Source organism: Hemiscyllium ocellatum, chromosome 30 (genome assembly GCF_020745735.1).
Source record: "Hemiscyllium ocellatum isolate sHemOce1 chromosome 30, sHemOce1.pat.X.cur, whole genome shotgun sequence".
Taxonomy (NCBI): Eukaryota; Metazoa; Chordata; class Chondrichthyes; order Orectolobiformes; family Hemiscylliidae; genus Hemiscyllium; species Hemiscyllium ocellatum.
In genome coordinates this window covers 10,530,496-10,546,476 of record NC_083430.1, presented here as the reverse complement: position 1 = coordinate 10,546,476, position 15,981 = coordinate 10,530,496, and the positions used below count along the sequence as shown (strand labels likewise).

Sequence of the window (15,981 nt, the reverse complement as noted above, 5' to 3'; positions counted from 1 at the left end):
TGTCATTATTGTCTCAATCTGGTGAACCTTCCTGCACCATTTTCAAAGCAAGGATTACCTTCACCAGGGCAGCACGGTGGCTCAGTGGTTAGCACTGCTGCCTCATAGCACCGCTGCCTCATTGCACCAGGGTCCCAGGTTCAATTCCAGTCTCGGGTGACTGACTGTGTGGAGTTTGCACGTTCTCCCCGTGTCTGCGTGGGTTTCCTCCGGGTGCTCTGGTTTCCTCCCACAGTCCAAAGATGTGCAGGCCAGGTGAATTGGCCATGCTAAATTGCCCATAGTGTTAGGTGCATCAGTCAGAGGGAAATGGGTCTGGGTGGGTTACTGTTCGGCGGGTCAGTGTGGACTTGTTGGGCCGAAGGGCCTGTTTCCACACTGTAAGTAATCTAAATATTTGTGTAAAAAGCTGGACACAGTAATCCAGATGTGGTCTCAACGATAGCCAGACATCCTGCATTTTATACTCCAAAGTCCTTAAATGTGCCATTTGACTTCCCACTGCACGCTAACTGTTTGCATACCTTGTTCAAGAACATCCAATTTCCACTGACTATCAACATTTCTAAGTTTCACACCTTTTAAGAAATACTTTACTTTTCTATTCTCACTCCAAAAGTGAATACATTCACAATTCTCCCCATCTGTTACCCTGCTGCCTACCCTGTAACCTGTCAGTGTTCCTTTGCTGTCTCTTTCTGACCCCCCCCTCCCCCCACCCCCACTTGTTTACATTCTCATCAGGGTTTGTGTCCCCAGCAAACCTACAGACATCACTCTCTGCCTCTTGGCTGAAGTCATTAATGTAGATTGGACTGAAGGGTCTGTTTCCATGCTGTACATCTCTATGACTCTAACTCCACTGGTCTCTACCTGCCATTCCATTAACGGCTTCCATTAGCAGCTATTCATTCTCCTAGGCTGACAAAAACTTTACAATCCCCTTGTATGTCCAATTGTTTTTCTCTCTCTCTCTCTCTGGGCTCTATCTCCACCTCCTGTTTACTCCTTCCCCTTCACCCACCCCTTCTCCAGCATATATACCAACCTCTTCTCCAGACACAATCAGCTCTGGGCCCAAAACGCTAACTCTGCTCTTTCTCCAAGGATACTGCCAGACCTACTGGGTTTTGACAGCAGTTTGATTTCCAGCATCCACAGTTCTTGTTTTTTTTTAAAAAAATTGTTTTCATAGAATCCCTACAGCATGGAAACAGGCCATTTGGCCCAACATGTCCACAGCGACCCTCTGAAGAGTAACCCACCCCGACCCATTCCCTACCACTCTATATTCACCCCTGACTAATGCATCTAACGTACACATTCCTGAATACTATGGGCAATTTAGAATGGCCCAATACACTTAACCTGCACATCTTTGGATTGTGGGAGGAAACCGGAACACACACACGCAGATATGGGGAGAATGTGCAAACTTCACACGGTCACCCAAGGCGGGAATCGAACCCAGGTCCCTAGCACTGTGAGGTGGCAATGCTAACCACTGAGGCACCGTGCCATCTCTACTCTATGATACCTTGTTAACATTCCCCAATCCATTATGATATATTACCCCCATCTCTAAAAGCCTTTATCGTGTGTATCGGCCTTTTGTGTGGCCCGTGATATCTTTTGGAAATAGAAGTGTTCTGTGACTTCATCGATCCTTCTAGACACATTCCCAAAAAACACCACTAAAGTTGTGAATGATTTCTTCATAAATCCATGTTGATTCTCCCCCTGATCATACTCTGACTTTCTAAATGCATTATTAATAAGTTCTAGCATTTCGCTGATGACTGGTGTTTTGTTTTGTGTACACAGTTCTCAAAGACCAGTGGATTCTCTGTCAGCCCCTCCAATTTAATACATCACTGAATTTATGAGGAAACACTGCATTGCTAGAGTTGCTGCCCTTCAGAGAAACAGAGGCACTCTCAGGTGGAGATCCAATAGCCCCTTTTCACCAACCAAATACTGGGAAGGCTGAAGCCAGTGTATATGGTTCCCCCGAAACTTAATCAACATCTGTATTTCTAGCAGTTGTCTGAACCAGTCCCAGAGTGTTTGTGATCTCAGTGTCGTGTTTGATCCCAAGACCACCATATTTCTGCTCCGTCACCAAGACTGCCTGAAGCTCACCTCCTGCTGAAATCCCGAACTGTGTTTTTTTTAAAAACCTTTAAATTTGATGACTCCATCCTTGATCGGCGTCCCACATTCCTGCCTCCATAACTTTGAGGTCATTCCCAAAGCTCCACTGTTCCTTTCCAAATTTGCACTACATCTTGTTCTGGTATCGCCACTGCATTGGCTCCTATTCAAAGTGTCCCATTTTGCTCCTCTCTGTCTCTGTAATCTCCTGCAGCCCCGAAACCATCTGTGATTTATTCCTGAAGTTCTGGCCTCTTGATGATCCCTAGTTTTGATTACCCCCATAACTGATGGCCGTGACTTCTTTGGCCTATTCCCTGAGCGAGAAGATCCGATTCCTGAACATTTCCCCCTTCCTGTCTCCCCTTCACTTTAAGAAGCCTCTGGTTATTTGCGTTGCTACCTCCCTGTGTGACACAATACAAAGTCAGGGGAGCTGAAGTAGGCCATCAGCCCAGCGAGTTTGTTCCACCACCCAATGAGATCATGGTTGATCTGATCATCCACAACTCCACTTTCCTTTCTCCCCAAACCTTTGATCCCTTTACAGATTAAAACTCTGTCTAACCCAGCCTTGAATATAATTAACAATCCATCCTCTTCTGCCCTCTGTGGCAAATAGGTCCACAGATACACTATTCTGAGAAATTCTTCCTCATCTGACCCAATACTCTGAGATTAAGCCCCTCTGGTCTCAAGACTCTCCAACAAAGGAAACAGACTCTCTACATCCAGCATGTAAACCCCCCAAAGTCCTTTATCCTCGGATTCCTTGAAACTCCAATGAGTACAAGCCAACCTACTCAACTTCTCCTCCTAAGAACATCCCTCCAGATCCAAAGTTAACCTAATGAACCTTCTTTGGACTGCCTCTAGTCCATCTTTCCTTAGATAAGAGGACCAAAACTGCTCAGTGTTTCAGCTGTGGTCCGACTAGCATCTTGCATAGTTTTAGAAAGTCTTTTCTTTTGTTATCCTTCATTCCCTTTTGAAATGCCGACATTTGCCTTCCCCTATTACCCCCTGAATCCACACACTATCCCCTAAATCTCTCTGTGCTGTAGCTTTCTGCAGTCTTTCTCCATTTAAATAATATTCAGCTCTTATAGTCTTCATTCAAGGTGATGGTGTCTGTGGGATTGGAAGGTGGTACTTAAGTGCTACAGTGCCTCCTGTAGATGGCACACACTGCTGCCATTTGGTGCCAATGGAGGAAGGAATGCATGCTGGGAAGGTGGTGGATGGGGCACTGATCAGGCAGCTGCTTTCGTCTGGATGGTGTTGAGCTCCTGGAGTGCTATTGGGGCTACACTCATCCATCACACTCCCGTCCTGCACTTTACAGGCAGTGGACAGGTGTTGGAGAGTCACTTTCCACAGAAGATGCCAGCCCTGTCTTGTTCCTGCATTTTTCTGTCTGTTCCCAGTAGAATTTGTGGCTGCTTGTGACTCCTGATGACGGTGGAGAATGGGAATGGATTTGGACTAGGACACAACACCATCGGAAGTGTGATTAGTGAAAATCTTTTAAAAGATTTATTCAGCCCCGTTGACCAAAATAGCTTCCACGAACTTTCTTGGAAGTTGCTGCATATTTATAAATAAGAATGGTTTTTTTACATTTGTTCTGATTGCCGAATGATGCCTCTTGGCCTCATTCAGTCACGGAAACCAAGTTAATTATTCATGAAGTGCAGCAGACTGTCTTCACACTGATTAAATATTCAACGTTAATGAATATTGCAAAGCAATCTGGAACTGGATTGGAACTTGACTGGTCAGAGCCCAAACTATTGCAAGCTCTCAATGAATTGAGAGGGCTATGGACATGGGACTATGTAGAGTGGGACCAGCGGGGTAGCTCTTTCATGAGACGGTACAGGCACGAGTGGCGTCTCACTGCCTTGTAAAATTCTATGATTCCCCATCAACCCCGGGTAAGCTCCTGACTTGTTTCTTTGCTGAGTCTGACACTTCCATTCTTCCTCGTCCTCAGAGCTGCAGAAATCCATAATCAGACCAAATACCTTCGGACTGGAGTGCCATTCATAGACACCTCTGCAGGTTTCAGAACTTTCTGAGTCCTCTTTCTGCCCCAGCTGGAAAATCTTCTTTCGACTTGGCCTGTAGCTCCAACAACACTCAAAACAACATCAACGCTCAACAACCCCCTCCAGGACAAAGCAGCTCCCTTGACTGGCACCCCATCTACCACCTTCAGTCGTCACTCCCTGCACCTCTGTGCACGGTGACAACAGAGTGATGCACTGCAGCAGCTCCCTCATCCAGGTTCCTCTGATAGCACCTTATGAACCTACAGCCTTGACCAGCTGGAAGGACAAGAGCAGTAGATACAAGGGAGCACCACCAATCGCAAGTTCCCCTCACCATCCTGACTGAGAAATATATAGCCATTCCTTCACTATTGCTGGGTCAAAATCCTGAAAATGCCTCCTGAACGGCACTGCCAGTGAATACCCGTCTAGTTTGGTGACCAACCATTACCTTCTCAAGGGTAGTTAGGGATTAATAATAAATTCTGGCTTAGCCTGCAATGCCCACATCGTGCAAACTCTATGTAACTCTCCATTGTTATCATTTTTCATTCACAGAATCCCCAATGTGTAGAAGCAAGCCATTCGGTCCACACTGAACCTCCAAAGAGAATCCCACCCTGACCCACCCCTCTAGCCTATAACCCTGCATTTTCCAGGGCTAACCCACCCACCCTGCACATCCCTAGACACTACGGACAATTTAGCATGGCCAATCCACCTAACCTGCACGTCTTTGGACTATGGGAGGAAACCGGAGTACCCGGAGGAGACGCATGCAGGCGCAGGGAGAATGTGCAAACCCCACACAGACAGTCACCCGAGGATGGAATCAAACACGGGTCCTTGGCGCTGTGAGGCAGCAGTGCGAACCCTAAGCCACCATGTTGTCCAATCCTGCACTAGAGATCCAAGAGTCAATCAATGTGGCCATCCATTGGAGTTTTGTTTCAATTCTACCTCCCTTCCTACCCTGAAAACGCTCTGTTTATTTATGTGTTTAACCTCCCCTCTCAGTCCTACAGTGACCCCAGACCCCCTCACAAATTCCTTCACTCTATTTACTTCTGGTCTGTTTGATGGTTGCTTGTCGTTCTTTCACAATAAAATGATGTGGAAAAGGATGTCCTTCTGAGGTTGGTCATGAGGTACACTGCTGCCGCGTAAAGAAACAGAGACATGAGATCTAGCCAAACACCAAAGAACTGGCAGGTTGGATTCATGAGATTATCTAACTGGCACAGATTCCAGAATTGGCAACTCTACAGGAATACACCTTGACGTTCAGCAAAAATCTTTATGCAACAGGAACAAGCTGTTTTGCAAGGACGTTTCTGGGAATTTAAATTCATCCTTGAGCTTCCAAATCTACATGACCTTCACTGGGAGCCAGAAAACTAAAAGGCTATCATCATAATTCAATTCCCCACTCAAACCACCTGCTTCATTTCAGATAAAAGTTGGCCTCAGTAAACGGCACTGTGTTACCAAGATCACTTTGATATGTTAGCGCAGATCTAACCTGGACCTGAAAGAATTGTAGGATGGAGTTTAAAATTCCTCCCGTCTTCAATAGAGGAACTCTCTGCAGTATTTGGACATCCGAATCAAACTTAATAGCAGATAGTTGTGCTGTCACAGTCATTAGGGAACAGAACAAGGCCATTTGACCTATCAAATCTGATTTGATCATTTCACCATGCCCAGCAGTTGGTGAGCTAAGTACCAGCTTGTTGGCACCTCAAGAGCACAGCAATGTTTGTGGCTGTCCCTTTATGAATGCAAAGGTCAAGACTGGCAGTTGGTTTTGGTACCTCTCTCTGCACAGCAAATTTCTGGGAAAAGGGACAGAATGTTCCAGAACCCTTTCAGGGTCTCAAACTCCCTTCAGACATTGAGTCGGAATCTCTATTCTCCAGTAACTAATCACAGGACAGAGAGGATGTCACTACATTATATCAACAACGACCCCGCTATTACCTTTGACACTTCAATCCCAGCTCCACAAAATCTCAAACAAGACAAAGCAAGTCAGAGTAACGTGGAATCATAGTGTCATACCGCACGGAAAAAGACCCTTCAGTCCAACTTGTCTTCACTGACCAGGTTTCCTAAACTAAACTAGAATTATTTACCAGCATTTGACCCATGTCCCTCTCAACCCTTCCTACTCATGTACCTGTCCAAATGCCTTTTAAATGTTGTAATTGTACTGGCCTCTACTACCTTCTCTGGAAGCTCATTCCATACATGCACCATCCTCTGTGTGAAAACGTTGACCCCCACCCAGGTACTTTTTAAATCCTTCCCCTCTCACTATGCCCTCTCCTACCCTGAACTCCCCTACCCTGGAAAAAAGATCTTGGCCTAAAGTCTGGTTGAAGATTTGTAGCTCGGGTGTCCGTTGTTGTGGTTCTGTTCGCCGAGCTGGAAGTTTTTGCTGCAAACGTTTCGTTCCCTGGCTAGGGAACATTCCCCATCCAACACCCCCAGATTCTACGGACTACCCAAAGTACACAAACCAGACATCCCACTCAGACCCATAGTATCACTACCAGGGACACCAGCATACAAACTAGCCAAAGAACTACAACAAAAACTGAAACACCTAGTCAGCGGATCCAAACACTCCATACAATCAACACAGGAATTCTTGGACATCATCAGGAATACACACATAGACAAAGAAGAAACCATGGTATCATTCGACGTGACGGCACTGTTCACATCAATTGACAAAACCTTAGCCAGAGAAACAATAGCCAACCTACTGGACATACATAACAGAACACAGGAGGCCGAACCTATCAACAAGGACGGCATACTTAAACTACTAGACCTGTGCCTCACCACACACTTTACATTCAACAATCAGATATACGAACAAATCAACGGAACACGCATGGGATCACCAATCTTGGGACTCATAACAGAGGCAGTTATGCAAAGGTTAGAACATACAGCCATACCACAAATCCAACCCAAACTCTGGATCAGATACGTCGATGACACCTTTGTAATCATCAAAAACACAGACATAGAAAAAACACACCGAATCATCAACGCCACACTCACAGGAATACGATTCACGAGAGAAGAGGAATAGGATAGCCAACTCCCATTCCTAGACGTGATAGTACAGAGAACACCAAACGGAGAATTCACCACAAGGGTACACAGGAAACCAACACACACAGACCAAGTCCTAAACTATGAAAGTAACCACCCCAACACACACAAACGAAGCTGCATCAGGACACTATTCAAAAGAGCCACAACACACTGCAGTACACCAGGACTGCAAAAAGAGGAAGAGGAACACCTATACAAGGTATTCGCCAAAAACGGATACCCACGCAACTTTATCACCAGATGCCTAAGAGATAGACCACGGAACGAGGACATGCCACAACCAAAAGGATTAGCCACACTACCATACGTCAGGAGCGTCTCAGAACTGACAGCCAGACTACTGCGACCCTTAGGACTCATAACAGCACACAAGCCAACTTCCACACTCAGACAACAACTCACTAGAACAAAGGACCCAATAGCCAGCACGAGCCAAACTAACGTAGTTTACAAAATACCATGCAAGGACTGCACAAAACACTATATAGGACAAACAGGAAGACAGCTAACAATCCGCGTCCACGAACATCAGCTAGCCACAAAACGACACGACCAGCTATCCCTAGTAGCCATACACTCAGACAACCAGGAACATGAATTTGACTGGGAAAACACTACCATCATAGGACAAGCCAGACAGAGAACAGCCAGGGAATTCCTAGAGGCATGGCATTCATCCACAAACTCCATTAACAGACACATAGACCTGGACCCCATATACAAACCACTACAGCTGAAACTGACACCCGGAAGCGGCAAGAACAAACCACTATAAATACCGGAAGAAACATCAAAGCAGCGCTTCACAGGAGGCTCCAATAGCACTGATGATGTTCCCTAGCCAGGGAACAAAACGTTTGCAGCAAAAACTTCCAGCTCGGCGAACAGAACCACAACAGATCTTGGCCTATTCAACTTGTCCATGCCCTTCGTGATTTTAAGAAGTGCTATAAGGTCAGCCCTCAGTCTCCTGCACTCCTGTGAAAGGAGTGCCAGACTATCCAGCCTACTTTTATAACTCTGACCCTCCAGTCCCTTGTAGACTTTTCCTGCACCCTCTCTAATTTAATAATTTCCTTCCTGTAACAGGGGGACCTGAAGTGTACACTTACCGAGATTTTTTGCCCGCTCCTCTCTGCGCTGTCTTGCTAGTCTCTGCCTGTCTTCAGCCTTCAGTCCATCTAGGAGGAAAACAGAGTAGCAATCATTATTCACACTAATGGAGTTCTCTGGCCATAGTCAGCAAGGTCAGTTCATGTGGGGAGAGGGGACAGCAGGGGCAACCTGGCATGTGCAAGAGACAGAACAAAATGGCCATAGTCTTATCTCAACTAGGTCAGGCAGCATCCAAGGAACAGGAGATTCGACGTTTTGGGCATAAGCCCTTCTTCAGGAATTCTGAAGAAGGGCTTCTGCCCGAAACGTCGAATCTCCTGTTCCTTGGATGCTGCCTGACCTGCTGCGCTTTTCCAGCAACACATTTTCAGCTCTGATCTCCAGCATCTGCAGACCTCACTTTCTCCTCTTATCTCAATTACCTTTGTTCATCCTGGCACTGACGGTACAACGATAATGCAGCCATTGACCGATATATCTCCATCTACCAGTTTGGAACAGAGCTAGATATAAAGTCTCAGTGATGGACAGCTTTGGAAAGCATAAGCCTTCGGTCACCTTCCCCCATGCCCAGTATGTGACACGTATCGCAAAGCACGTCTCAATTTCTGCACAGTCTGCACCAGAAAACGTTACTCTAAGCAGAATCAGAGTACCTCAGCAAGAATCTATTGAATAGGTTCCAGTGATGTGAGGTCACCTTGGTGAACAGGATTCGTCAGAGGTACTCTGAAATCCAGCAATGTTGCAAAGTTCAGACCCTTTCTGTGCAGAATCTGCTGTACGCGTTCTGGCCAATCAGAACCTGGAGTGCAGACAGACTTCGAGGTATTAAGAGTCCGGAATGATGGTCTCCATAATCCGTCCCTGTCAGTCAATATGAAGGGCAGTCAGTCTGTGTGAGGGACGAGAAGAACATGCCAGCCTCAAATAACTGGCTTCTATCTGCCGGTATGTACCACCACACCCTGCTGCGGAGTAGAATGTTGCTGGGACTGGAGAGTTTGAGTTGGAATAAAAGGCTGGGACATTTTTCACTGAAGTGTAGGAAGTTGACGGGTGACTATAAAGTTTTAAAAAGTCATGAGGGGCATAGATAAGGCGAATAGCAGAAGTCCTTTCCCTAGGGTACGGGAGTTCAAAACTAGGGAGCATATTTTTAAGGTGAGAGGAGAAAGATTTTAAAAAGACATGAGGGGCAATTTTTTTTTGCGCAGTGAGTGGAATAAACTGCAAGAGGAAGTGGTGGATGCAGGTATAGTTAGAGTTAAAAATACATTTGGATAAGTACATAAGAAAGATTTCAAGGGATATGCAAGGCGAGAGGGAGCATGGTCGGTGTGAACTAGTTGGACCAAAGGAGAAAGTGAGGACTGCAGATGCTGGAGATCAGAGTCAAAAAGTGTGGTGCTGGAAAAGCACAGCCGGTCAGGCAGCATCCGAGGAGCAGGAGAGTTGACATCTTGAGGGCAAACCCTACATCAGGAATAAAAGCAAATTACTGCAGATGCTGGAATCTGAAAGCAACAGAGAAAATGCTGGAAAATCTCAGCAGGTCTGGCAGCATCTGTAAGGAGAGAAAAGAGCTGACGTTTCGAGTCTAACTGACCCTTTGTCAAAGCAGGAATCAGGAATGTGGGGCAGGAGGCCCAAGGGGGCTGAGAGGTAAATAGGTGAGGGGTGGGGCTGGGTGGAAGGTCACTGGGAAGGCGCAGGGGGTAATGGTGATAGGTCAGACAGGAGGGTGGTGCTGGAATCTGAAAGCAACAGAGAAAATGCTGGAAAATCTCAGCAGGTCTGGCAGCATCTGTAAGGAGAGAAAAGAGCTGACGTTTCGAGTCTAACTGACCCTTTGTCAAAGCAGGAATCAGGAATGTGGGGCAGGAGGCCCAAGGGGGCTGAGAGGTAAATAGGTGAGGGGTGGGGCTGGGTGGAAGGTCACTGGGAAGGCGCAGGGGGTAATGGTGATAGGTCAGACAGGAGGGTGGAGGGGATAGGTGGAAGGAAGGTGGACAGGTAGGATAGTTCAAAAGGGCACTGCAGGGTCAGTTTCTGTGCTGTATGACTCTATGACTCAGGATGTTAGATTTGAGATACTCTACCCAAATCAAAATTCTTTGATGAAACCAAACTGGGAGTGGTGCAGTGAATAAACAGAGGCGAGGATGAGACAGTGCACGACATTAGGAAAAGCAGGAACATCTTTGAAAATAAGGAACGATTTGTGGTTTAAGAAACAAAGTGGAAGCAGCACACACTCCAGATGCTGGAATTCTTCAAAATGAAATTCTGGAAATACTCAGCTGGTCAGGCAGACTTGCAGCGTATTTCCCAAATATCTGGTCTTTCATAACAGCCGCATTGCAGCTTAGTGATGTAATTAAAAATGCTCACAAAGCACAGAGATTCATTTTGAGGGACACAGATAGCAGAGATGGAGAAATGATGCTAAATTTATACCTGAACTTGTTCTGACTGCAGTCCTTAACTGTAAAAGGGACACATCAGAAAATACAAAGCAGATTTACAACAATAGTATCGGAACAGAAAGATTACAGCAACTGAGTTAAATTGAATAGGTTTGTTTTTAGCTCAGCAAAGATATCGTTTGAAGGATATGACATTATGAATGGTTTGGACAGGATAGATATAGAACATAGAGAAAAAAAAATACAGCGCAGTACAGGCCCTTCGGCCCTCGATGTTGCGCCGATCCAAGCCCACCTAACCTACACTAGCCCACTATCCTCCATATGCCTATCCAATGCCCGTTTAAATGCCCATAAAGAGGGAGAGTCCACCACTGTTACTGGCAGGACATTCCACGAACTCACGACTCACTGAGTAAAGAGTCTACCCCTAACATCTGTCCTATACCTACCACCCCTTAATTTAAAGCTATGCCCCCTCGTAATATCTGATTCCATACGTGGAAAAAGGTTCTCATGGTCAACCCTATCTAAACCCCTAATCATCTTGTACACCTCTATCAAGTCACCCCAAACCTTCTTTTCTCCAATGAAAACAGCCCCAAGTGCCTCAGCCTTTCCTCAGGATAGTTTCTTTCCAAAGAGGATCCAAAAGCGGGAGCCCCATCCAAATGTTAAAACAGATACTAATAAATCCAGTAGGGAAGTCAGAGAACTGTTATAACACAGTGAGTGGCTAGAATGTAGAACTCACCATGACAGGTGAAAACGAGATGTACATGAGAGAACAAGAACAGAGTGATTGATCAAAGCTGAGGCAGAAAGATTGGGAGGATACCTGCATGGATTATAAACACCAAAACCAACTTGCTGGGCCGAATGGCCTGATTCTAGGTTGTGAATACTATCTCATTTGACACTGACCAGCAGCAGAGGACACCCACCCACAATGGAGTGGCAAAACAAGGAACGGAAAATTCAGAAGAGATAGAGTCATTGAGTTATACAGCATGGAAACAGGCCCTTTGGGCTAACCCATCCATGCTGACCAGATATTCCCCCACCCGCCCCCTTAGCCAGCCTCAGACACTCCAGGGGGAAACAGCCCCAGCTTAGTCAGTCTGTCCCTGTAGCTCCAACACTCCAGTCCCAGCACCACCTTTGTAAATCTTTTCTGATCCTTTTCAAGTTTCACAACATCCTTCCTAAAGCAGGGAGACCAAATGTTCAATATTCCTAAAGAGTCCTCACCAATGTTTTTCGAAGGACAGACAGAGAGAAAGTGGGTGGGCCATGTCGCAAAGTGATAGGAGATGACGGAAGTTGAGTAGAATTCTCGGGGTTAGGCCCGGTTAAAGCCGCAAGACCTCCTGGTGCTGAAAGGGAGAGGACAGTAAAGGCGATTTTTGGAAGTCCACTGTGCCACCCCATTTACATCAGGGCAACAGTTATGTCAGCAGCTTGACCTGCATTCATTCTGGTTCCACATTCCAGGAAATAAACATCTGGTCCCTGCCCAAAGCACTGCTTTGATAGATCGGAAGTGGGCTGGCCAGGGCAGGAAGAGATTATTTAAGATGAAGTTACTAAAATAACTCATTCTTTACATTTAATCTGAACCAAATAGCAGAGGGAGATACATTGTAAGGTCAGGTAGTGCTCTTGCTGACGTGCTGTTAGCATCAGCCATTGGAAATACTGGGCGTGTGCTGACAGTGAAAGACACTTTCTGTTGACTGTGTCTGTACTAGAATACTGTCTTCTTTCTTAGGAGATGGTTCCTTTCTAGTTCTCCCATGAGAAACAGTGTTCAGCTGAGGGAGCCCAACACTGTCCCTCAACTTCAAAAAAACAACGAAAGAGCTGCGAATGCAGTCAATCAGAAACAAAAACAGAAGTTGCTGGAAAAGCTCAGCAGGTCGGGCAGCATCTGTGGAGAGAAATCAAAGTTAGGGTGCAGTGACCCTTCCTCTGAACTTCTACTGATCTCATTCAACCACTGGGATAGTGTCAGTCATGGCACCCTGGCTTCCTCCCAATGCCGTAGGCAGCTGGTATCTGCTCTTGGCTCCTCTTCCAGGTGCACCAGAAATGGTGGGAGTCCATTTTGAATGGGGACATGGACTGTAAGTCAAGAGGATACCAAAGAAATTGGCCCAAATGGACGGTATTGATTGAAAGCATGCAGCAACTTCACATCATTGAAACCTATGAGAATGCATGGCCTACAAACTGGGCTGTAATGTGATTAAATCAATCAGTCAATGACATTTTTTTGTTGTTACATGTATCGAGATACAGTGAAATGTATTGTTTTGCATCCTCTACAGGCAGATTGTACCATACGAAGTGTATCAGGGTAGCAGAACAGAGTGCAGAATAGTGTTACAACCACAGAGAAGGTGCAGAGAGAGAGATCAAAATTAACATTTTGAGAGGTCTGTTCAAAAGTCTGGTAACATCAGGAAAGAAGCTGCTCGTCTATCCATTCTTATGTGTAATTTAACTTTTATATCTTTTGCCTGATGGAAGGGAGTGGAAGAGAGTATAACCAGGATAGGAGGGGTCTTTGATGATGTTGGCTACTTTCTCAATGCAACTGGAATTATAGATGGAGTTAATGCTGGTTTGTGCGATAGACTGGGCTGTGTTCACCACGCGAACCGGCCTTCCATCCATCTCCTTTGCTCCGTGCTCATGTTTGATGAAACCCTTGGGCAGGGAGGTAGCTCCACAGCTTCACCAGGAATACAGATCCCATGGACACACAGAGTCCTCACCCACAGTGACACTCCCTGGCAGGAAGCTGTTTCCAGGTGCTAGCCCCACACTCCTGCCATGTTGTACTCTCTCAGCTTTGGCAGCTGCATTGAGATCAAGTTATAGGCCCTAGTAACGCTTTTAGAATTTGTGGTTTCAAGGTGCCAACGTCAACTCAAGCTGTTTGGAATGTGACATGGACCAAGGTCACCGAGTAGAGACTGGTAGTTTTGAAGCAAAAACATATCCATCAGTGACTGAGAAATGTCTTTCACAAACAGGAAATGCTAAGTTTAGAATTCCAGTCAGCCTGCACAGAGATATTATGACAAACCTCTGGGGGAGATGGGACATTGCTGCCTGGCCCAGAGGTAGAAATACTACATTGTATGACAAGGGCCCCTAAAACTAAGGCCAGCCAATCCACCTGATCACGTGATCTGGAAAATTCATTGCCGTTCTCTAATTAGGTAATTAAAAGGGATTTCTCAATTGAAAGGCTCAATCATAGGAGGGAGAACACATTTCCGGAACATTGGGATGTTATATTGAGGTTGTACAAGACATTTTTTGATTAGATTAGATTACTTACAGTGTGGAAACAGGCCCTTCGGCCCAACAAGTCCACACCGACCCGCCGAAGCGCACCCACCCAGACCCATTCCCCTACATTTACCCCTTATCTAACAGTACGGGCAATTTAGAATGGCCAATTTACCTAACCTAACATTGTTGAGACCTCTTCTGGAGTACAGTGTGCAGTTCTGGTCACCCTGCTATAGGAAGGATATTATTAAACTGGAGAAGGGTCAGAACAGATTAACCAGGATGTTGTTAGGAATGGAGTGTTTGAGTTATAGGGATAGGCTGGGACTTCTTTCACTATTGTGGAGGAGTTTGAGAGGTGACCTTCTCGAGGTTTATAAAATCAGACAGGGTGTAGAGAAGGCGAATGGCAGGAGTCTTTTTTCCCTATGATAGGGGATTTTAAGACTAGGAGGCATATGTTTAAGATGAGAGGAGAAAGATTTTAAAAGGAAGAAATGAGAGGCTTCTTTTTATGCAGTGAGTGGTTTGTGTGTGGAATGAACTTCCAAAGAAAGTGTTGGATATAGGTACAGTTAAAATATTTAAAAGACATTTAGATAAGTCCATGAATAAGAAAGGTTTGGAGGGATATGGACTAAGTACAAGTTGGTGGGACTGCTTTAGTTTGGAATTATGGTCAGAATGGACTGATGGGACTAAAGGGTCTATATCCAAGCAAATCCACGTTAAATGGATCACCATCAACATTTCATCAGCGACTGCAGATGATTGGCCAAAACGAAACTGAGTTCAGGAAGATCTGTCACAGGATTGCCATCCAGAGTCCCAAGTAAATATTCTGGAGACATCGGTTTGAATCCCACCAATGGCAGACATTGAAATTTGAATTCAAGTAAAGTATGGAATGAAAAGCTAGCTTTTCACCTGGTTCACTTATGTCTTTTCAAGAAACAAATCTGCCATCCTTACCTGGTCTGGTCTACATCTAACTCCAGACCCTCAGTGATGCCTCCTAACAACGAGGCCCTCTGAAAAGGCCAATCAGGCTGACAGAAATAAAGGATGAACAGCCAGGAATGGTTCAGCCATGACAGCCACATTCCATAAACAAATCAGGATAGGAAAAAGGATTTCCATGTTGCTGTGCTCCCAGCTCCAGGGCAGATGATGTAATGATGAGCCGGCACCAATCACAAGCCTGTCCGCCATCTTTCATTGGCTGGTGGCTATTGTGAAGGTGACCAATTAGGGGTCTGTCAATAGGTCAATTGCTGATCTCTCCTCGTTTCCAGTTAGTGGGGCTTGGCACTCCCTCACCTCAGTGTTAGTGTCAGGGTCAGGATCCTGAGATAATCAAGCCCAATGTGTCTGGCCAAACTGTGCTCCATTTCAAACAGTGCCTTGGAATCCATGGGCTAGATTGTGCGAGCCCCCATCGAGGGCTTTCAGTGCGGGTTGGGCTGGGCACATGAAGTAGGTACTTACTCTCTCACCCACTCCCCAGCTCAGCCCCAAAATTAAGGATCAACATTAAATCAATTGTTTCAATAAATAATTATGTGCCCCAACATTGGGTTGCCTGTGTGATAATCTAGTTGGCGTTAGCAGTAGTTGGCAGCCTATTTTCTAAAAGTTAGTAAAAGGGCAGGAGGGAAGCAGGGGTACAATCTCTGGAGAAGCTGGGGGTGCCATTTCACATCAGGAGAACTCACTTTCCCATCTGCTCTCCAGAGCCCAGCCCCTAGCCATTGTACCCCCCAGTGCAGCCAAAGCTGGTAAACTGTCCC

The 15,981-nt window shown here is 45.8% G+C and overlaps 1 protein-coding gene across 4 annotated transcripts in view; it reads right to left on the bottom strand.

Moving 5' to 3' along the window:
* Positions 1 to 15,981, bottom strand: part of map7d1a (MAP7 domain containing 1a) — a 167,015-nt gene that overhangs the window by 65,521 nt on the left and 85,513 nt on the right. For all 4 annotated transcript variants that reach the window (XM_060847281.1, XM_060847282.1, XM_060847283.1 and 1 more), the window contains exon 3: positions 8,453 to 8,521. In XM_060847281.1, coding sequence (XP_060703264.1) covers positions 8,453 to 8,521 — 69 coding nt within the window. The remainder of the gene's footprint in view (positions 1 to 8,452; positions 8,522 to 15,981) is intronic.